Genomic DNA, 24,990 nt, shown 5'->3' on the forward strand with positions numbered 1-24,990 from the left:
TATTTATTTACACCAATGTTTAATTTAGATATTTTTTTACATTTCTATTAGCTTTCTTACACTATTAACTGACCATTGTTTACATTTGTTTATATTTATACTTATAATCAGAAAATACATATTTTTTGTACTAGGATTTAACTGATAGGTACTGTTTTATTTATTTATTTATTTACACCTATGTTCAATAAAAAGTTGTTTTTGAAAAGTTACTATGCCATTAATATGCAATAAGTTAATATTTTTTTACAAGTATGTTTTTAAGCAAGTAAATAAATAAATAAATAAATAAATGTTCAGATTAATTTGCATTGAATTAAACATTGGTGTGAATAAATTAATAAATAACTATTTAAAGAATTTTTTTTTTTTATTGAGGGTCTATGTATACCAGTGTTTAATGTTTAATGATTAGTATGTATATATATATATATATATATATATATATACTTAATTAAAACCAGTATTCAATAAATTTGTTTTATTTGATTGCATTATTAACATTATAGACTTACATTATAAACTTAATTTGCAAAAATCAACTGTTATTTACTATATAGTAGATATTAAAATTATCGCAATCAAATGATTAAATATTGAATTTTTTAAAAGTATGCATTAAGTGTGTTATCACTTATTTTAGTGCACTTTTTGTCTATTTATTTATTTATGTATTGAGCAGTTTGTTTTTTAACGTCAATGTTTTAAAACTTAATACAATAAAATAAAAACTAATTTGTTCAATATTAGTTTTAAATAAGTAAATCAATGTTTTTTTTTTTATAAACCCAAGTAAACAAAAACGAATAGTCAATAAATTGCCATTTATTTATTTTTCATTTATTTACATCAATGTTCAAAAATAATAGTTTGCTTGTTTTTATATTGTTAAAAAGTTCACAATTAAAAAAATATATATATTTGTTGAATATTTGTTTTCCATAAATATAATAATACTATTTTTGTTGAGTGCTTTATATATTTTAGCCATACAAAAGTTAGATTAAGCTGTTGCTGAAAGGGTTAATGCATATGTCTATGGAGCCTTTGTAATTCAACTGGTTTATTCAAATTGGACACAATGTCTAAATGAAACTATACTTTAACCTGCTATAACCTTTGCGCTGTAGGATGAGCAGGTGTGTGTGAGTGTTTTAGTCGCCCGGAGGTTTTGTTTATAAGGTAACTGTGTTGTGTTGCTAAGGGCGGTTGCCATGACGACTCGCCTAGCCCTAGTTTCTTCTCTCAGGGGAGTTTGAAGCGGCGGTTGTTGCGCTTGTGTTGCTAGAAGCGTGCTTTTCAGTGTATGTGTGACCGTATGTGTAAACTCGAGCACACGTCGGCTCAGTAAGTGTGACGAGCCACATAAGGGGAAGTCCCGGCACACTCTGCGGTCTGGGCCTTTAGTCTGAGCACAGGGCACAATGTGGTGGTGCCCGCACACGTGGCTCCTGCCCCTCTCTGCGATGGTACTTCCACTTCTGCTTAACGCCACTTCCGCTAACAGCGCCATACAAAACCAGCGCCCGAATTGGTGTCATCAGCGACCTCATATGCGCGTTCCTGGTGACATCTGATTGTGCACACATCAAACACAAACCTTTAACCCCAACCCACACCGTGCTCTTGTTTCGAGGAACCGTCCTCTTCTGTGCAGCGAAATTCTGACGTCACGCCCGAGTTTCCCATCTGACGCAGGAAGTGACCTGTATCAGTCTGACATTTAGATTTGGCAACTAACCCTCGCTGGGTACCTGGCAACCAACGCACCACGATGGGAAAATTCGGTTTAGGATGGGGCTGTGAGATTTTGACGTCATCAATATTGGTCATTTCTTTGTTGTGTGATCGTGTGGGAGTGCGCAAATATTTCCTAAAGCAGTAAGTCACCCGGGGCTGCGCTTTACTGTGATTTACCACTCGAAAGAAGTCTTTCTTGCACCTTTAAACATCGTAAACCTCAAGTGGTTTATTGCTTTATATTTTAAATGGCAACAATAGCAGTATTGAACACACACACACACAAATGTTTAATGAATAGTATGTATTTATATATTTATATATATATATATATATATATATATATTATACACCCATGTTCAGTCAAAAAGCTTTTTTAAGTTACATTTACTTATTTATTTACTTACTTACTAACCAATAAAAAAAGCTGTTTTTGGAAATTTACATTTATTTTTTTATTTATTTATACACCAGTGTTCAATAAATATCAGTTTTTGGAAAGTTGCATTTATTTATTTATTCATTTATTTATTTATTTTTTATTTATTCATTCACACCAGTGTTCAATAAAAAGTTGTTTTTGGAAAGTTACATTTATTTATTTATTTATTTATTTATTTAAATAAAAATGCTTAATACATTTAAAAGAAACATTCATATTTTCCACAAGTGTTCAATAAATAGGTTATTTGTTTATTTATTTATTTATACATACATACACACCCACATTTAAAAAGCTGTTTTTGGAAAGTTACTTTTATTTATATATTTATTTTATACCAATGTTCAATAAAAAGCTTCTTTTTTTTTTTAAAGTTGCTTATATTTATTAAATAATTTACAATGTTTAAAAAAAAAAAAAACTAAATACTGGTTTTAAATAAATAAATACATAAATACTATTTATTAAACACAAGTAAATGTAAAATAAAAGAAAAGCATTATTGTATAAATTACTGTTTATTTTTCAGTTATTTACACCAGTGTTCACAAATCTGTTTGTTTGTTTGTTTTTTATTAAACAAATTTTGAATATTTGTTTTCCATAAATAAATAAATAAATTGATATTTATTGAACAGAGTAGTAAATAAAAATGCTTAGTACATTTTAAAGAAATAAATATTTTTTGCACTTGTAATAAATAAATGGTTTATTTATTTATTTATGTTAAATTATGTAACAATACAATAAATAAAAAATACAATACTATTGAATATTAGTTGTAACTAAATAATGTTCTGTATATAAAAAAGATATTCAATATTTATTTATTTATTTATTTTTAATAGTAAAAAGTTAATTCAATAAATAATATGAACTATTACTGAATTTTATTTTACATAAATACTATTTATTGAAGATTGGTATTGGAATAGAAATAATAAATATTCAATAAATTAAAACAGCCATTTTTTTTTTTTTTTTTGGACCGTTTTTATTTACTACAGCTGTGCATTTATTTGCATTTTAAAATAGCTTTAAACATAGCTCCTCCAATCAGAATTCAGAGAAACTACCCATTATATAAACCCTATATTGACGTATTTCTTGACCTTAAATGCCTCTTTAGTGCTCATTTGCATGACATGTGGCGTGTGGGGGTGCATGACATTTGCTCTTTGGAATATACCAAGATCATATATATATACCAAGGAACCTGTTTTGCATCTATAATAACCTGGGACGTTTTGGTATTTGTCGCCACTGCTCTCTAGAGACTTCTGGAAAGCGTTCTGCATTATTAGGAGGAACTCTGGGTGTGTGGGTGTGTCAGGATCCAGACTGCTTTGCTACTTTGCGGTTGGCGTCCGTCCTGACCATGGTAGCTTTCACTAGTCTAAGGCCCACCAAACCAAACCGCACCTACCCACACACACACAAATACACATGTTCTCAGGGCCTGACGATGAGAAAACATCCACTGCGGCGGTGTGCGTGTGCGTATTGTAAATTGTCTAAAAAGGCCCAGGAAACGAGAAGCCGAACGCGTTTCATTCTCTCTCCAAAACCTTGATGGATGACGGTGTTTGGCAGGTTCCCCTGAGAAGCGGCTTTATTGCCAGTAGCGTTGCGTGTTAAGAGTTTATTTAGACGGAGAGGTCGAGGGAGGAAACGAGAGCAGTTGAGAGAGAGAGGGTGTTTTCATTCGGAGAGATGGATGGATTGATTTTAAATGTGAGTTTGTTATGAAACAAAAACAGTGTTTGTGCGTTTAGAATGTTGCCTGTGACTTGATGATCTCACTCTGGCAGAGTTCCGAAAACGGTCGGTACGGTAGACGGAACTTGGAACGCTCCGTCTCTGCTTAGCGACCGATTTCCGACAGAGTTCCTAAATGACTGCGGGGTGTGTAAATACAACGTTGGTGTAAATACGAACCGTGACAGCAGTTGAGTTGTTGTGTAAACGATTAAGGGAAACGTTCATTCAAAGTCATTCAGAAAGGGTACAATAACATCACACTCATGTTTTCCCTACTAATCTGATGTAGTGTTTATTGTTAAGTATTGGGGCGTTTTGGAGAAACCCTGGGTGAATCTGGCTGCTGCCGGAAAACAGGTCTGGAATGAAATACCCAGGAATGAGAAGTGGGTGGATGAGAGTGTTTTAGGTCGAACTTCCCAGAAGAGAATCCTTAAAATCCCCTCTTTAGCGAACTTCATGGAATTCTGGTGTTTTGTATTTACATATGTCTCCCGTGGTTTTCCCCTTACCTTTTGTTTATTTGTATTAGGGATGAGTCATGATGTTTTTTCATTTATATATATACAGTATGATTTTTTTGTGGAAGCCCGTTTGCGCCACTGAATTAAAAAAAAATTGGCATTTGCGACACTTTGTCTCACATTTCAGCAGAATTGTGCGTAAACTCACAATTCTGAGAACGTCAGTCTTTTTGTCCTCTCAAAATTGCGAGTTAATATCACACAATTCTGAGAAAAAAGTCGGAATATTCTTCAAAGTTCCACAAAAATTAGTACTAATAATTAGTATTAGTAGTTAGTATATATATTTATTTATATAATGTTCCTTTAAAACAACATATGTAGTTTTGCACATCCATATTTTGTAGTATAAAATGAGGCCCACAAAAATGACAGTAATATGAGATATTTATTTGTTTGTTTGTTTGTTGGTTGTTTTTTTTAATATAAAAAATACATTTTCAATAATAGTTTTCTTTAAAAAGTTAATAAAATTATTTAAAAAATAGATAAAATGAGTAATTTATTAGTTTGTATTAATTTAGTGTTTGTAATATTGTTAAATACATTAAAAATACACTACATCCATGTTTTGTAATATAAAATGAGGCCCACAGAAATGACAATAATATGAGTTGGACTGGGGATTATGTATTTATTTGTTTGTTTGTTTGTTTGTTTGTTTGTTTTATTGTTTATTATTGTTTGTTTGTTAAATATATTAAAATATTTTCATAGGTTTATTTAAAAGGTAATAAAACTATAAAAAATAATAATTAATCAGTTTATTTGTTTGTATTTATTTGTTTGTTTATTGTTTGTGAAATTGATAAGTATATTAAACATTTCATTTTAATTTCATTAAATAGTGTTATTTAATAAGTTAATAGAAATAAAATGAGTAATCTATTTATTTGTTTGTTGTGATATTGTTAAATATATTGAAATACATTTTCAACAAATAGCTTTATTTAAAACGTTAATAAAAGAAGTAATCTATTTATTTGTATTTATTTGTTTGTTTGTTTGTTTTATTGTTTATTATTGTTTGTTTGTTTGTTAAATATATTAAAATATTTTCATAGGTTTATTTAAAAGGTAATAAAACTATAAAAAAGAATAATTAATCAGTTTATTTGTTTGTATTTATTTGTTTGTTTATTGTTTGTGAAATTGATAAATAAGTATATTAAACATTTCATTTTAATTTCATTAAATAGTGTTGTTTAAAAAGTTAATAGAAATAAAATAAGTAATCTATTTATTTGTTTATTGTGATATTGTTAAATATATTGAAATACATTTTTTTAACAAATAGCTTTATTTAAAACGTTAATAAAAGAAGTGATCTATTTATTTGTATTTATTTGTTTGTTTGTTTGTGATATTGTTAAATAAATATATTAAAAATACACTTTCAATAAATAGTTCTGTTTAAAAGGTTAATAACTATTTAAAATGTACTTAAAATTTATTTATTTATTGTGATATTGTTAAATATATAAAAAATATTTTACTTAAAAGTAATCTATTTATTTGTTTAAATATATTAAAAATGCATGTAATCTATTTATTTATTGTGACATTGTTAAATATATTAAAAATACAGTTTCAATAAATAGTTTTAATTAAAAAGTTAATGAAGTTATACAAAATAAATAATGTTTATTTGTTTGTATTTCTTGTTTGTTTGTTTGTCTGTGATATTGTTAAATATATTAAAAATACATTTTCTTTTCTAACTATTACATTTCAAATAGTTTTATTTCGAAGGTTAATAAAATGTTTAAAAATAAGTCAAATTATTTACTGTATGTGATACAATAAATACATTTTCAATCAGTCATTTTATTTAAAAAGGTAATAAAATTGTTTACAAATAAATAATGTCAGTAAACAATTTATTGAACACTGGTGTAAGTGAATAATCTTCAATAAAATAAAAATATGTAAATATAATAATATGAGATTCCTGACTGAAGAATAGCCTTTTTATTGACAGGTGAAGAAAGGAAAAGATGAAGTCTTTTATCCCTCTATTGCTCTTTTTCCCTTTTCCCGTTCTCATTTTCTCCATTTTCTCCTCTCTCCCAGCACGTCTTTATTAAACAGGTCAAGGCCAGCTCCTACAACAATGAGCTGCTTTGTGTGTGTATGTGTGTGTGTGTGTGTTTACCTGGCTGGCAGCTGCATGGTTGCAGCCGGGCTTGGGAAAAGTGTATGTGTGTGTGGAATTTACTGCTTTTTGAGAATGGAGTGGGACGCCTTGTGTATGTGTGTGTGTGAAAGTGCTGAGTGAGAACTAAGCGGAGCCCAAGCCTTGCGTGAGGAGCGAGCGTGCGAACTTTCAACCCTGGCAGCCGCTGCCGAAGTTTTTGGGACGGCGAGCGGCCCGGCGAGGGAGGAGAACAGATAGACGGGGAGGGAAAGGAGGCGGGAGAGGAAAGGGGTCGGGGAGAGAAGGGTTTGGTTACACAAGGATATGGAGTTTGGTAATTAAGAGCAGCAGGGAAGCGAACGGGGCGAGCGAACCTGCCAAGAAAAAGAGAGCTCGTGTTTCAGCCGCATTTTCCATTTCGACGTGTGGTCAAGCGCGTTTCTCTAGCGCTCCTCCTTTATCTCTCTGCCGTTTCGTGCCACGAGGTGATTTACAGTAAAAAACACTCGTCCGGTCGACTCAACTCCTGCCAGGGCGGCGACGTACGTGGCAAAAAAATGCCACGGCTTATCCGACCGAGTTCTGGAGAGATATTAATAACGCGGAAAAAAAAGCGAGAAACAAGACCTGACTCAACACCCGTTCGATCGCGACGTTTCTGTTGGGTTTAGTTGCCAGGGCTGATACGCGCTTGGCCGCGTCCCAACCCCAATATCTGTCCATCTCTCTAAGACGCAGGCCGCTGCTTGCCCTTGTTTTGTTCTCTCGCTCGTTTGTGTTGGTTTTGATGTTGGCTTTGGCTCGCAGAGCCGAGTGTAATGTTGGCCGTTCATTACTGAGTCTGCCGCGCATGTAAACTTACCTCCAGCTATGCTCGCCTATAAATTCATGCGCACGTGGCCGAGATGCTTTTATGCCCACTTTACACGCCCGTCGGCTGGAAAATTGTCGAGATAGTTGTATAAACAGATGGTTTTAGTAGGCGACGTTTGTTTTTGGACTTTTCCTCGGACGGACGGCCCGCTTAGTTGACTAGGAAACTCCAAACATCTCATTTTGCTTTTGTGATATATTTTCGACATGAATGGGATTAAATGGTGTAAAATGTACTTTTTTTAACCATTTCAGAAGGGATATTAATCATTTGAACCATTTTTATGACATTAATAATACAAAATGAAATAATAAAAATTTTGTTTTTTTTGTCAAAATTGTTGACATTAAAAAAAAAAAACAGGGTTGATTAATAAATAAATAAATAAATAAATAATAGTTTGAGCATGCATTGGCTCGTTTGAGGTAGATCTACCTGTTTTTTGAACAAGGAAATGCATGCATATATTTAGGAAATATTGTAATTAATTGTTTTATTTTATTGTACTTTTATTTTATTAGTGAATTAATTATTAGTCATTTTAATTGACCTGTGTTTGTTTGTTGTCTTTAATTATTTATTATTTATTTAAAACATGGTACCTGTTTTTCGAACAAGGAAAGATATACAAGCATTCAGGAAATATTGTGTATATAGTAACTTATAGTATTTTTTTTCTTTTTTAATTTTATTTTATTAACAGTACGCTTTTGTTTGTTTGATTTTGAATGTATGTATTTTTATTAATTTAATTTATTTATTTTTAAACAAGAAAAGACATGCAAACATTTAGGAAATATTTTAAGTTATTTTATTTAATTTTGTAGTTGTTGTTGTTGTTTATTTATTTATTTATTTATTTATTTATTTATAAACAAGAAAAGAGATGCAGACATTTAGGACATATTTTAAGTTATTTTATCATTTAATTTTGTAGTATTTATTTATTTATTTATTTATTTATAAACAAGAAAAGACATGCAGACATTTAGGAAATATTTTAAGTTATTTTATCATGTAATTTTGTTTTAATTTTGTAGTTGTTATTTATTTATTTACTTATAAACAAGAAAAGACATGCAGACGTTTAGGAAATATTCTAAATTGTTTTATTTTATCATTTAATTTAGTTTTAGTTTCGTAGTTTTATATATATATATATATAATTTATTTATTTATTTATTTATTTATTTATTTTCTCAAGAAAAGACATTTACATTTAGGAAATATTTGATATATTTGAATATTTGAAGATGTATTGTATCATTTAATTTTCTTTTTACTTTGTAGTTGTTTATTTTTATTTTGCTGGTAACCTACGGTGGATCTACCTTGTTTGTTTTCTTTGTTTGGTTGGTTGGTTGTTTGGTTGTTTTTTGCTTTGGTTTTTGTTTTTTAATTTTGTTTTCATTGTGTAGTTCATTTTTATGTTGTTGGTTTATTTGCTTGCTTGTTTTTGTATGTATTTCTTTTTATGCATCTACCTTATTTGTTTGTTTGATTAATTGTTTAAAACCTGTGGTGGATCTACTTGTTTATTGTTTGTTGTTTTTGACACAAAGACATGCGAACACTGTAAATATTTTATTTTGTTATAGTAAACAAATTAATTTTATTTTGGTAGCAGATTCTTTTAATTATTTCTCAGTTAATATATTTGTTAGTTTTAAAACCTATGCTGGATCTGTTTTTTCAACAGGAGAAGACATGAAAGCATTCAGGATTTTTTATTTTATTTTAGTAGCAGATTGTTTTATTTATTTCTTCATTTGTTTGATTGTTTAAAAGCTGTGGTGGGCCTTTTTTTTTTTTAGCAAGGGAAGACATGAAAGCAGTATTTTTTGATTATTTTATTTTATTAGCAGTTATTTGTTTGTTCACCTGTTTAGCAGTTTTTGTTTGTTTGTTTGTAAAATTGTCTAAAAGTTTGTAGACATGTCAGACTACAGAAGTGAATCTTCAAAGACTTATTTTCAATCTACAGCAGAATAGTCATTTTTCCACCAGGAGCCTCACCCACTTTTTTTTATTTTTTTTTTGTAGAACTGAAACAAAAACCCTCGTTCGGCCTCTATTTCTGTCCCCGTGTCTCGACAGCAGTGATTGTCCAGCTGGCTGTCTCCTTATCAGTGTAATTGCTGCAAACAAATTTCAGGATGTGGTTTTCCCGTTCTGACTGTTGAGTCACCCTAAGATCTCTGGATGAAGAATGTCGCTCTGTTTTCATTCTTCACACACACACATTTCCTCCTCGACTGTGTTTTGGCGCCCCTTAGGCTTTTCGCTCGCTCGACGCGCGACAGAATCAAACTCCGTCGACCTCCTGAACGAATCACCCGACCGTATCCCACCTGACCCCAAACAAACACGTGGCAACCGCAGTGAAACCACGTCAGTCTGCGCACATTTTGTTCTTGTTAGCTTCTGCTTTTTCAGGCGTCAAAGTAAACACCCAATTTCACTTCTCCTGTGAGGCGTTGTTGACGACACTTCAGTCTCGCATAGACAAAAAAAAAAAGATCTAACTGACATCGTTTAGTGTGATTTGACATTTAGCGACTGGTTTATTTGAAACTGTTTGAGAAATGCCTCCGTAAACGCTGTATCGTTCAAGCCTCTGGATTTCTGACCGCTGGGTCAGTTTACCCCCAGCCTTACCCCCATTACGGCGCAGTTACAGTGAACAGTTAACAAACACAACGGGCCAATGTAAACTGTGCGACGTCTCCCGATAGCGCCGATGGACCTCGTTCTGTTTCCAGAGGTCAGGGGTCAAATCTGTTTGTACAGGAATGAGCAGAGTTCACAGAGGATGGAGTGGGAGGGAGTGATTGAGAGTGATTTTTCTTTTTTTTTGGAGATGTTTTTACTTTTAGTTAAGAGTTAGTTAATCTAGTCAATAAAATATGAGATTTAATAAATGTACTAAAATAAAAGATTTAATAAATTAAATCATACATATATTTATTAATACAGAAGTTCAAAAAATGTAAAATATTTAGTGCATGTTTATATATAGATACAATATTACAGTATTTACTTATTTATTTAATAAATGTTGTAAATATCTTTATATATATTTAATATATTTTAATTGATTTATTTATTAACAAGAACTATTAGCTAAAGAAATATATTTATAATACACATATTTATACACTACCAGTCCAAATATTTTATTTTATTTTTATTTATTTTTAATTTTGCTGAATTGCTTTGAAAGTTTTATGATCATCAAGTCTGCATTTATTTAATTTAAAATACAGTAAAGAAAATTACAAAATATTATTACAATTTAAAATAACCATTTTCAATTTAAATATATTTTAAAAAAGTAATTTATTCTTGTGATGAAATGCTGAATTTTCAGTATCATTACTCTGGTCTTCAGTGTCACATGATCCTTCAGAAATCATTCTGATATGTTGCTTTATTATTATAAATTATGTATTATTTTTGCTCAATTATTAATAATATTGTACCAAGTTTTGCTGCTTAGTGTTTTAATAGAAAACCATAATAGATTTTTCGATGAATACAGTGCAGCATTTATTTAATTCTAAATATATTTAATATATATTTTTATATGTATTTAATATTTTTGTATTTATTGTTTAATAATAAGAGTTAACTAAAATATATATTTATAATACACATATGTATACAGTACCAGTGCAAAAATTGGAATATTTTATTTTATTTTATTTGTTTGATTTTAATTTATTGCTCACGAAGACTGCATTTTGATCAAAAATAGAGTAAAGACAGTAATATTACAAAATATTATTAAAATGTAAAATAACTTTCGATTTTAATATATTTTAAAATGTAATTTATACATTGAATTTTCAGCATCATTAGTGTCACATGATCCTTCAGAAATCATTCTAATATGCTGATTTGCTGCTGCGTTATTATAAATTATTATTTTTGCTCAATTATTAATCATGTTGAAACCATGTTTTGCTGCTTAGCGTTTTAATGGAAACCATAATAAAAAAATTGATGAATATAAAGTGCAGCACTTATTTGAAATCGAAATATTTAGTACTTTATAAATGTCTTTTTGATCAATTTAATGCTTCCTTGCTGAATAAAATTATTCATTTTTTATTATTCTTTTTATTCTGTGTATTTCTAGTCACATTTTTTTTTTTATTCCAGACATTATACCTGTGTATTTATTATTCTGTTCTTTTTGTCAACTAAAATGTGCTTATTATAGAAAAAAAAAAGTTAATTTAAATTATTTTGTCCCAGAATAAAACGGCAATGGCATAATTTACACTTCGCCCTTCAGAAAAATTCCTCACATTCAGGTCGTACTCTCACACTGTCTGTATGACAAAGAGGCCCAATTCAAGTTTAATGCCTTTGCCTGACAGAAAACAGGCTATGTAAACAGTCGAGCAGTTGTACAACAAGTCCCATGATCTCTCTCCACCCCGTGGCCTTTACACAGCTCTTCCTGCTCTTCTCTCGGCCTCTTTTCATGCTCTCTTCTCACTGTCTGCTTTTCCCTTCACGTGTAGAATGACAACTTACTTTGCTGAAAGAGTGTTGAAAGAACCATACAAGAACAACAATACAAATCAACAGTAAAATATTAGCGCACACTGTGATAGCATTGCCATTACTGCTACTACTATCACTAGATTTATTGAGCAGCAAGGCATGTTTTGATGTTTTTAATGCTTGCGACAGGCGTTTGATTGGGTGTCAAGATGACATCAGGGTCAGACAAACATGCACTAGCACAGGTCATGACCTTCCATAATTCCTTTAGCAAAACAGACGGAATTTATCGTAGCGCTTCAGTCGTACACATACCTCGCTTTACGCTAAATTAAAACAATGTTCTGAGTATCTAAATTAAATACTTTTTAAGTATTTAATATTTCAAAGTAGTTAATTGAAATACATTTACTCAAATATACAGATAGACAGATTTTACAATAAACAAGGAATTATTTAAAAACAGCACTTTAAAATTAAATATTTAAGTAGTTTTTCAAATTTTGAATGTAAATTTCTTACATTTTGTTTAAATGTTTGTCATTTTTTTTTTAGAACAAGCATGCTTTTTTGTATATATTAGGTTTATTATAGATTGCATCTTCACATAACTTGCTAAAAAACAGTACTGAGTACAGTATTTACATGCAATGATTTGAAAATGAATAAAAAATAATTTCATTTTTAATGTTTTTATTTAAATAATTTATCATTTTTCAGTACAATCATGACTTGTGTGTAAATTAAGCTCATTACAGATGAGCCTTTTCACAAAATTCAGTGCCAAAATTACACTTTATTGTATTTAAATTAAATACTTTTAAATTACACATTTGAAAAAGTGTAAAAATATTTAACATATATAAATTCAGTGAATTTATGTTTTAAGTATTTAAATGCAACTTATAAATGAGTTCTTTGGAAGTATTTAATTTAAAAATATTTTATTAAAATGTGTTTTCTTGTAAATTCTGTGTAAATTTTAAGTATTTGTAAGTTTTAAGTATGTAATTAGATCTTTTGAAGTATTTGATTACAAACCTTTTTTTATTCAGCATGTAAGTTAATTAAAATTAAATTATTTGTCTTTTTCAGTGTAAATTAGAAAAAGTATTTGCCTGCTGCAATAAATGTTTTGTTGTTCCCACCGACAGAAATCAGGAGTTCAAATTTTGTACAATTGTGTGTTCATTCATTTATACACTATCAGTCAAAACTTTTTGAACAGTAAGATTTTTGATGTTTTTTAAAGAAGTTTCTTCTGCTCGCCAAACCTGCATTTATTTGATCCAAAGCACAGCAAATACAGTAAAATTTTGAAGTATTTTTGCTATTTAAAATAACTGTTTTCTATTTGAATATATTTTAAAATGTAATTTATTCCTGTGATTTCAAAGCTGAATTTTTAGCATCATTACTCCAGTCATATGATCTTTTAAAAAATCATTCTAATATTCTGATTTGCTGCTCAAAAAACATGTTGAAAACATAATTTTTTTCAGGTTTCTTTGATGAAGAACAACGCTAAAAATGTCTTTATCATCACTTTTGATCAACTTAAAGCATTCTTGCTAAATAATTTCTAAAATTTCTTTCCCAAAACATAAAACAAAAAACATACCGACTCCTTTTGAATGGTATAGTGTATAATGTTACAAAAGCTTTTTACAGATAAATTCATATAACTGCTGATCTTTTGATCTTTTTGCAAATCAGCATATTAGAATGATTTCTGAAGGATCGTGTGACACTGAAGACTGGAGTAATTATGCTGAAAATCACAGAAATAAATTACATTTTAAAATATTTATATTTTGTTCATATTTTATTTTAAACTGTAAAAATATTTGCTGTATTTTGGACCAAATAAATGCAGGCTTGGTGTGCAGAAAATACTTTAAAAAAAAATCTTACTGTTCAAAAACTTTTGACTGGTAGTAAACATCAAGTGACGACGAAAAAACATTATAACTAGGCATACACCCAGACATGTTGTCTTCTGCATCATTTACAACCTAGCAACTTTGTGCATCGTCCAACTAATCATCGCCATCAGCGTTAATGAATTCCCTCCATCGACTTTTAATTAGGCCTAGTTAGAAAACACATTACGAGAGCGCTCGCTTTGGCTCTCTGTCAAGAGACAGAAACGGCGGCGATCGGTGATGGTAAGTGTAAGAGGCATCTTGGAAGACACAGATACCACGATCCTCATTCCTTCAAGTCTAAACCTGTCCCCCACCACAGAGACAGAGAGAGAATCAAAGTCAGTCAAGGTTTTCATGACAACGAACTAAAAAAAAAAAAAAAACAATGGCTCAATTCAGCGCTGGAGTTTCAAAGCCTTTAAAATCCCAGTGGGTGGGTGTACAGGGACTCACATTTTGGCAGAATATAAGACGAGACCTACCTGTCCCACTAAATCTTTGAATGCTGCGGGCGGCTATATGTTTAATAAAATCAGTCGACTGTTTTTGCTTCGCTCAGCAGACTCGTGTTCGACTGTAGCGTGTACAAACACAATAAAACACCTAAACTTGAAATCTACATCAAGTGTTAAAACACAGATCGAGCAATGTTGATACCTGACAAGAGCATGTTAACATTGACTATGTGTTTATACTTGCAGACAAAAACAATTCGCAGTTGAATTTTACATTCTTTCAGGGTTTGCGTATTTATGAATTTCTTAAAGAACGAGACAGGGAAGAAGAGATTATTCTTCACATAGCCCAACATTTACAGTGTCAAGTAAGGCGAAGAAAAGGATTGGTAAATGTCTGGGAAGCGGTCCAGTTTGTTAGCTAATAGGGTTCAGGTGCTGTCAAGGATGCAGTCACTCTCAGCACGCGAGGTTATTAAACCACAGGCCAAACGAGAGCCCAGTGGGTTTCCCTCGCTCGCTCTCAGTCTTCATTTCTCACTCTCTTGAACCCTCAGGAACACACAGTGTGCCTCCCTTCACATTTACGGCAGACGCTCTCCAGACATGGCCTGTGAGCGAGAGCAGAATGTGTTGTGTTTTGTCCATTCGCTAATGCCTTTAGCTGCGAGCCCAAAACATTTGCTGTTTGTGAAGGCGCAAACAGGAAAGCTAAATCAGGCTGTGTTAGCAGTAGTAGTGTTTTGGTTCTTCTTTCTCAGTGCTTATTAATAGTTGTCCGAGTTGCGCATATTTTAAAAATAGCATTGATTGTTAAAGTCAAATCAAACATTGATTTTTTGGTTTTATACGTTCCTTGTTCTCTTAGGCTTCGCAAAATTTTAGCTCCGACTTTGTTGTATGCTGTCGTAGGTAATACTAAAATCTCGATGATAACTATTGAGTAATTTACTCACTGTTGGGGGTAAAGCATAGCAAGTAATGCGAGTTACGTAATCAGATTACTTTTCCAAATAACTAGTAAAGTAACATACTAACTTTTTAAAAAGTTTTTAAATTTACAAGAAAAAAGTTATTTACAAATTTATAGGTTTTACAATTTGTTCACTGACACCTCTTGTTCCGTGTTGACAAAAAGTAATGTATAATGCATTGCTTTCCATTAAAAGTAACTAAGTAACGCAATTAGTTACTTTTTAATTGGAGTAACACAAAATTGTAACGCATTACTTTTAAAAGTAACTTTCCCCAACACTGAATCCAGTGAAAGGTAATGTTCAAGTTCTTTACAGTTGACAAAGTAACGCAAAAGTAACGTAATGCTTTACTTTCCATAAAAAGTAACTACTTACGTAAGTTACTTTTTTGTGGAGTAACAAAACATTTTAATCCGTTACTTTTAAAGGTAACCACTAAAGCGAAGCATTAGTTTTAGTTTCATAAGACATTATCTCAGTTACTTTTACAAATAAGTAATGCAAGTTACTTTGTTTTCCAATTAATTCATTATTAATTTTAGTTTTGGTGTAAAAGGGCCTTTACAGTTGACAAAGTAACGCAAAAGTAATGTAATGCATTACTTTCCATAAAAAGTAATTACTTAAGTAGTAAGTTACTTTTTTATGGAGTAACAAAAATTGTAATCCATTACTTTTAAAAGTAATTACTAAAGCGAAGCATTAGTTTTAGATTTACAAGTCTGTTTTTAACAAGTCTACTTTTTTTTTACTTTTACAACTTTGTTTTCCAATTAATTTCCAACTAATCAATTAATAATTTTAGTTTTGGTGTGAAAGGGCCTTTACAGTTGACAAAAAGTAATGCAAAAGTAACGTAATGCATTACTTTCCATAAAAAGTAACTACTTAAGTAGTAAGCTACTTTTTTTTATGGAGTAACAAAAGATAGTAATCTATTACTTTTAAAAGTAACTATTAAAGTAACGCATTACTTTTACATTTACAAGAAAATATCTTTTACAAATAACGCAAGTTACTTTGTTTTCCAATTTATTCACAGCCCAGGTGTCAAAAAGTAACGCAAAAGTAACATAATGCATTCCTTTATAATATAGTAACTTTTACTTTTTTATGGAGTAATTGTAATGCATTACTTTTAGAAGTAACTTTCCCTAACACTGAATCCAATGATGTTCAAGTTTTTGCACCAAAAATATTTGGCCGAAAAAAAAAAAAATAATTAACATTTAGTTTTGGGCAAAATAGTTTTAGAGGTCCAGAGTCATACTCTGAAATTATAAGTGCTTCTCTGCTAATGCATTTTATCTTAAATTATAAATTATTATTTATTTAAAACTTGCTCCGCTTTTGAAATGACTTTTTATATTCTAGCATTGTTTTATGGTTACCACTGTAGGTAATGCAAAAATTTTGATGGTAGTTAACGAATAGTCCAATGACAAAAAAAAGTTTTGGTTTTGACCGAAATTGTTTTGGAGGACGAGTATTGACCATGTTTTTGTTCTTAAAATAAACATGGAGGTGCTTCACTGTGACCAAAAATTATGCAAAATTTGATTGGCTGAAATATCGAAAGGCTGTTACAAAAAAAAATGTACTATGACTGTTTTTTCAACATTTACATTTGTATAACAGTTATGAATTCTTCAAAGCGCTTTTATCCAAAGCAACTTGCATTGCATTCAAGGTACACATTTTATCACTTCTTGCTTTCCCTGGGGATCGAACCCATAACCTTGGTGTTGATGGAGCCGTGCTCTACTGTTTGAGCTAAAATAAGGCTAGAACCTTAACAATGACACCTTGAACCACACAGAGTTTGATTAAGCAATTACTCAGCCAATTACTAGAACTGTATTTACATTTTTGGTTCTCAGCTAAATGAAAACTTAAATTCTGGATAGTTATATTACAAAAAAAAAAAAAAACGTTGTCGTTGGATTAAGTCGAGATGTTCTCAAAGACGAACTTGACCTTCTGGTCAAAAAGTCTGGGTACCACTGGTGACTCAGCAAGGGTGTAGTCCTCCACAGTCAGCCGCGAGCTCGTATTTAAAACCGACCCAATTTGAGTACAATTACAGAGAGTTTTATGTTGAAAGGACAGAACAGAAAAGATCAGAGGCAGATAAAGGATGAGCTCATCATGTGGGAGGCACCGGGCCCAAGAACGGGCCTTTCAGTAAATTTAATGACCCGTATTAGACAAGTTCACCCTGTTCCTGATCACCATCCACACCAGACCTCCCATTTCTCCAGTTACACTCGGCTGAGCAGAGAACTGGTTTAGAGATTGTGGTCGAGAGATGCCCAGTACGAAATTGAAGAGTATAAAGAAGACGTACAACAGACGGAGGGAGGGAGTGCGAGGGAAAGAGCACGTCGTGGTTGCATTGAGGGGCCATGTGTGTTGAATTACTGTAATGGCAGATGAACAGACGGCAATTGATTGGCGGTTCTGATTGTCTCTGCTGGTGTGCGTGTTGAGATCATGACCACTCGCCCGCCGGACTTCGTTTCCATCTCTGGAAACAGGTCACCAGAGGTCAGTGCAATTCGTGAAAAGATGTTGATCATGATTACATGGATGTTCCACCAACCTCTATTTTTAATAACAGGCCTGATATGCTTATGAAAGACTGGAGTTTTAAATACAGAGTCGGAACGGGACCACACGGCCCAATAGGCTGCCAATGTTTCACGGACATGCATGCCAGGAGCGTCCAGACCGTCGAAAAGGGTTCAACAGGGGCGAAACCAAACACAAACTCATTCTGGCTCGCAATTGTGTGTAGCTCTTTCAATGAGTTGTTGTGAGTCAGTAGACTATGAGACTCCTGAGCAGCTGCCTCACTTTGTGTGCACTAGTGCTGTTTAGCTTCAGAAGCCTAGCGGCGGCAGCGCTAGGGGCCAAGTGGTCTGTTTTCCTCATCAAGAGTTCTTCCCCTTGCGCTCTTTGCTCTCCGTAGTTATTTCTTTGGTGTGGTGGCAGAGTTTGTATTACACCCCTATTTACTTCTACATCAAGATCTGTGGTGAACGTCTACAGAACGTTGTCGTTGTCTCTGTCTTTCTTCATTTTTGTTGTTTTTTTTTTTTACATTCGTCTGCCATTTAAAATGCCAGACCGATCAGCAGTCTATGTTTAAAGTGGTTTGCGTTTGCCTCAGCTTTTTCCCCCTCACCAAATAATCTCTTAACATCTGTGTCCTGTGGGGAGATATTTTTGGTACCTAGCAGAAAAACGCTGTTCTTTCCCCTCCTCCACTTCTACTTTGCTTTTCCCTCCCTTCTCTTTCTTTCCTTCGGTCTTCTCTGTTTTTTTTTTTTAAGGGTTGCGATAGAGAGCATTTGATAAGGTCTAGAAATAGCACGGCATCTGCGCCGGTCAGGGAGGAAATGGCTTAGCGAGCCGCACCCACTGGCTTATGTTAGCTCAGCGTTAACTTAGCACTCTAAAAAAACTCCACCAAGTGAGGTTTACTAGATGGTAAAGTTGAGAGATGTGATTTAGCAGTTATGATTTAGATGTGAATTTTAAATTACACATTTTTACTCAACTGAAATGGAATGTATGGAAACAATGGCGAAACCACAGAAAAACAATCAAGAATTTGGAACTGTTTCTGGAAATTCTACGAAATTGTTTATGTGTGTTCTTAATGATGTCAGTCGAGGTTCTTTTGTACAGTAGTGAAGTTAAAGGCCGTTTAGAAAACACTGTACTACATACGCATTACAAATTGCATTGTGTGAAGTGGGAGTGTTGATGTGTGTGTTTGTGTGACTTCAAACGTCCAGTAAACTTGTGCAGAAAATGTGTGTGCTGTGGAAGTGTTGAAATCTCTTGCCCTTTCTCTCTGACAGCAGAAATAAAAAGGCTCTGACACAAGTGCGGTCAGTGCTGGGCTTCAAGAAATCAACTCAGATTTTACATCAGAGTTTACCACATATTTTACCCTGAAGGTAGTGGGTTACCAAAGAGTTTACATCAGAGTTCCCTTATATTTCTCTTTATTTTATATCAGAGTTTACCACATATTTTACCTCATTCAGTCTCAAACTTTACCTCAGATTTTTATCTTATGTTTTGCCTCAGTTAAACACAGCATTTGTTTAGCACATATTTTACCTCATTTAGTCTCAAACTTTACCTCACAATTACCTCAGATTTTTACCTTGTTTTACCTCAGTTTGCCACAGTGTTTGTTTCCCTGATAGCACACACACATCTGGGACATGTCTACATTTACATCTGGAAGATGTATTTTTTGCAATACATCTATACGTTTCCTATCAGATGTCAAATAGACATCTATTAGATGTCTTTAAGATGTTTATGATTTAGAATGTATGTAAAACTGACATCTTTCAGATGTTTGTACCCCCCTGGTGAAAAAAACAGCATATGCTGGTAGGTATGTTTTGATGCTGGGATGCTGGTTAGGTATGTTTTGGTGCTGGTTTAAGCTGGTCCATTGCTGGTTTATGCTGGTCCTTGACCAGCAACATGACCAGCATAAACCAGCTAAGGTTAACTAAAACTAGCTTAAACCAGCATCAAAACATACCTACCAGCATATGCTGTTTTTTTCACCAGGGACAGCAGATGTTTTTCAGATCAAACAATCTTTAACAGTCATCTTGCAGACATACATGTACTATGTGGGTTAGCACACATTTTACCTCATTTAGTGTCAAATTTTACCTCACATTTACCTCAGATTTTTACCTTATATTTTACCTCAGTTTACCAGTGTTTGTTTAGCACACATTTTACCCTCATTTAGTCTGAAACTTTACCTCACATTTACCTCAGATTTTTACCTTATATTTTACCTCAGTTTACCAGTGTCTGTTTAGCACACATTTTACCCTCATTTAGTCTGAAACTTTACCTCAGATTTTTACATTATATTTAATTCAGTTTAGCAGAGTGTTTGTTTAGCACATATTTCACCTCATTTAGTCTTAAACTTTACATTTACCTCAGATTTCCACCATATTTTTTACCTCAGTTTACCACAGTGCTTGTTAGGCACATATTTTGTTTCATTTGGTCTCAAACATTTCCTCATATTTACCTCAGATTTTTATCTTATGTTTTACCTCAGTTCACCAGTGTTTAGCACATATTTAACCTCGTTTAATCTCAAATTATACTTCACATATACCTCAGATTTTTACCTTATATTTTACCTCGGTTTACCACAGTGTTTGTTTAGCACCCATTTTACCCTCATTTAGTCTCAAACTTTACCACGCATTTGTATTTTAGCTCAGTTTACCACAATTTTAACCTCATTTAAAGCTTGAATTTACATGTACAAATAAAGAGTTCAGATGCAAAAGCCTCCAAATCCATCTGACATCTTTCTTTAAAAAATGCATATTTATCAGGCTCCAACGTATAGGTTTCTACCTAAGTACCGGTAATTCTGATCTCATTTTGGCTTTTAGGGGGTTTTGCATCTGAACTCCTTCAGATTTACTTCACTTTTTAATTTACACCAGTTTACCTCAGACTTTGTATATATCATATTTTAGTTCAGATTGTACTTCAGATTTTACCACAGAGTTTGCCTCACAGTTTGCATCATACTTATTGATTGTAACATGTTTGTACATTTAGTTGACTTTCAACATGATGCGGAAGGGGCAGGACTCAAATGTTTGAACAGTTTGTTTCATTGACTAGCACCTTGTAAACTTGATAATGGCCCTTGTTTTCAAACACATTTTTGCTTGGTACATGTAGACAAGCACAAGAAGACAAGTAATTAAAAAAACAAAATTTGAGACATCTGGAAAGTAAACTGTTGATGACGTGTGCATTCACATAGTCCTAAACAATGGTAATCTTTGTGAATGCTCTCTCTCTCTATTTCACAAACACATTCAATAGAAAATGTGGCTTTAAATAAGATAAGTGATAGTAAAACGAGCATCACATTGATCATGTTAGTCCTATTTTTTAATAAACAGTGAAATGGAAATGACTTGCTGGTTGCCCATGTGATGTTGTAGGTTTTTCGGCACAATTTTATTGTTTTTGCCTGTCCTCATTCCTGGTAATGGTTTAAAACTGCTTTAAAACAATGGTGGTAACCATACTCTTTTCCCTCTCTCTTTTCTTTAGCCACAATCAAAAAGACAGGAGGAAATGGATGGCTAAATGACCGGTCAGGGGCTTTTGGAGGAAACGGACAGTCAGCAACCAGTCTGGATGGAGTCAGTTTCTCAGAAGGGGAGCTGTTGTTGCAGGTAAAATGCATGGAAATGCACCAATTCCTTGATCTCATTCCTTGTGAATTTTCAGGAATCATCATCCTGATTTCCCACTTGTTTATATTTTATTCCCACTTAAAATGGCCTGGTTTGTTTGATAAGAATCATTTGCTGGGATTTCTTCCCATTTTCTAAGGTCAGACCACTTTGCCGTACACAGGGGTCTTAAAACTATTTCTGCCAACTCACTTTTGAACATCCTCATCTTGTATTCATTTATGCAAAGGGTCACTCTGAGCTGTGCAAAGAAGTTGGTAATTTCCCAATATGCTTGTGTGTGTGCGTAGCAGGTAAAAGTGTAAACGTTTCCTGATTCCCTGGAAAGATGATTAAATAAACAAAAGCCATGAAGATCCATGCCGGCTTCAACAAAACACTTCTGCTTCCATGTCATAAACTCATGCAAGAAAATTTGGTTGACATTTCGTTTATTGTAGCTGTTGTCACGCTCGAAAAGAATGAAGTTTAAGCAATCGACATTCTCCGCTGTTGAGCAATGTTATCTTTTCTTTGTAAACTATATCACATGTTAGTTTCCACCTACAAATATTGCTAGTTTCTTTTTCAGCCACATCTCCGTCTCTCTCGCTCTCTCTCCATTGTTCGAGGGCTGCTGGTTCCTGTGCGTGACTAGCGGCGATATTCACCCCCTGTCTGTTGTCATGTTCAACACCTTAACAAAAGCCTGGCTAATTACATGGGATGTTTACTGAAAAAAAAAGATGTAAAAGAAGAAAAATGGCCCCATTATCCCCACCCATCTACAGTCTTACACTCACAATCCCAGCCGCTGTGTTTAGTGTAAAACAAACCAAAAATAACATTTCTGTTTTTCTTATTTCTCAAATATTCCAACCATGCAACTCTGTTACTACTCTCAGTCACGATTCTATCTAATTTCGTTTTCAGGCCCTCAATGGCTTTGTGCTGGTGGTCACCGCCGAAGGTTACGTGTTTTATGCGTCTCCAACTATACAGGACTACTTGGGCTTCCATCAGGTGAGTTTGCTTTAAATCTTTGCTTTTAGGAAGTATAATGTCATACGTCGAAATTTTCATAATCGACACAAATATTCCTGTTAAGCAGCTTAAACAAAGCTAGGCCTCTTCCCATGCCTAATGGTTATTTGTTTTGTAATTTGTTTCTTTGTACAGTTTACCTAGAAACGTCGATATTCATAAACCTGGCTACTTTTCATTTAACTGACAAGCGTCGTTGTCAAATTTATCGTTGAGTCATTCATCTGCAAACATTTGTATCGTTCTTCATTTATTTGTTGATTCAACTTTCCTCACCCTGGAGGAAGATTAATGGCTTTTGTGAGGGTTTAATATGCTGTGCCATTTCCTACGGTCATGAATTTCTCTTATCGTACGGATAATACTTTGGGCCCCAATAACAGCTAACGGTTTCGTAACCGAAAGTAGGTTGTCTGTGTTTGTTTACTTATTCAGAAAGGTGTTCGTTTACTCTTAAACAACGGTGGCGTCAGTGAGGATTTGGGTTTTTTTTTGTTTTTTTTAATAGTTAACAAACTAGTCTATGTTGTTCGGAACATCGCTTTATTTCCTTGTCCTGTTTGGAAGGCTTATTCAAATTTATGTAAGCTAATATTTGCAAATGCCTAGCGATTCAGTGTTTTTCTTTCACCCTGCCAGCCTGTGATGTACGTATCAGACATAGTTTGGTTTTGTTTATAAAAGAGGAGAAGCTCAGAAAAAGAACATCAAAGAGAGGCAAATTGAATGTTTGGATACTTCATTAAAGAACTTGCAAAACCTGTTTTGTCTGTGTGTGAACCGCAGCCAGTTCGGCGAGAGAACTTGTGTGTGTTCCCGCGGTGTTTTGTATGTACAGACTGCATGTGTAGATCACATTAACAATAGCCATTTCATTACTATAACTGACAATAATAGCAAGTAGGCTGTACATCAATGTCTTCTCAAATATACATTCTCGCTCTAAGCACACGTAGATATTACAATACAGACCGTACCAAAAGAGTATATAAACACACACACCAGGGGCATTTCCTCCGAAGAGGCAAGGGAGGTAGTGTCTACTCAAAATATTTGCCAATATTACAAAATATAACATTAAAAAATAAAGGTTAAAGAAACATTGTCCAACAGTGACACCAGCAGGTAAAGTTACAGCCCATTCGGTTTTAACAGACCCCCTAAGGCATTTAGTGAGTTTGGTGGGGGGTAATTGATAATGAATGAGGCAAATTCACGTGAGAGGAGGCAGCGGCTCCATCGCGATATGATTGGATATGACTGGTTATGTTAGGCTGTGATTGGTTCATGCGATTAATCCCGCCTCTTGTGTTCGTGTGGGAATTATCAATATAATGGCGTTAATTGAAAGACTGATTTGAAAAAGTACGTAAACAACTTTGTAAACCACTTACAAAGACTTAAAATGGCATGAAAACGTTCTGTGGGAGTTTTTAGCAAGTAGTAAGCTTGGTTAAATTTAAAGTAGCCTAAATCTCTGTGTCTGTGAACAATATTTATCAACCTTTGATGACTCATGATTAAAAAAAAAAAATAGTTAAAGGTTAACTATTAAAAAGAATATCTGAACATACGATCACAAATATAAAATATATTGCTTAAATTGTTACTGCCTTGAGTTTATTATGAATATTTTAATCATTTTTTTTCTAATAGTGTAAGTAATGTATATTTAACCAAGAAAATGTGACTTGGACATTTGATTACAAGAAAATAAAAGTAACTGAGGACTTTGCATCCTCATTTCAGAACACCACCACACACCACTGATATACAGTACCAGTCAAAAGTATTTGAACAGTAAGATTTTTAATGTTTTTAAAATCAAGCCTGCAATTATTTGATCCAAAGTACAGCAAAAACAGTACAATTTTGAAATATTTTTACTATTTAAAGTAACTGTGTTTCTATTTGAATATATTTTAACCCTTTAACTGTCACTCCCATTTTTGAACACAGACATAAAAATGCACTATCCAGACTTAAATTTTTATAATTCAGGAATGAAAACATTTGTAATATTATTTTGATGTCCATTTTCCATGTTAATGCAATGTCTGATTTTAAAATGCCTTTCAAAGGATAAATTTTGAGATTTTACGTTTTGAGCTGATATATAATTTCTTATGATATATAATATCCAAAGCATGATAGAGAAAAAGGCAATGAAGAAAGTCTTTTGTGACAAAGGTCATGTTGTCATGTTACTTTTCTTACATAATTTCTAACACAAAAATATGGTAAAATATCTATTTAGGAGTCTTAGACCTTTCCAATAATGTATAGTTTGTCGTGATTAGATTAGGATTTATTTGTAATATGGTGAA

At 32.8% G+C, this 24,990-nt stretch overlaps 1 protein-coding gene across 1 annotated transcript in view; it reads left to right on the forward strand.

Moving 5' to 3' along the window:
* The window catches only part of ahr2 (aryl hydrocarbon receptor 2), a 69,783-nt gene that overhangs the window by 33,140 nt on the left and 11,653 nt on the right, over window positions 1-24,990 (forward strand). The window contains 2 exon segments of the mRNA XM_051095053.1: window positions 21,495-21,619; window positions 22,553-22,642. Of these exon segments, the coding sequence (XP_050951010.1) occupies window positions 21,495-21,619; window positions 22,553-22,642 (215 nt within the window).

This window comes from Labeo rohita, chromosome 22, assembly GCF_022985175.1.
Source record: "Labeo rohita strain BAU-BD-2019 chromosome 22, IGBB_LRoh.1.0, whole genome shotgun sequence".
Classification (NCBI taxonomy): domain Eukaryota; kingdom Metazoa; phylum Chordata; class Actinopteri; order Cypriniformes; family Cyprinidae; genus Labeo; species Labeo rohita.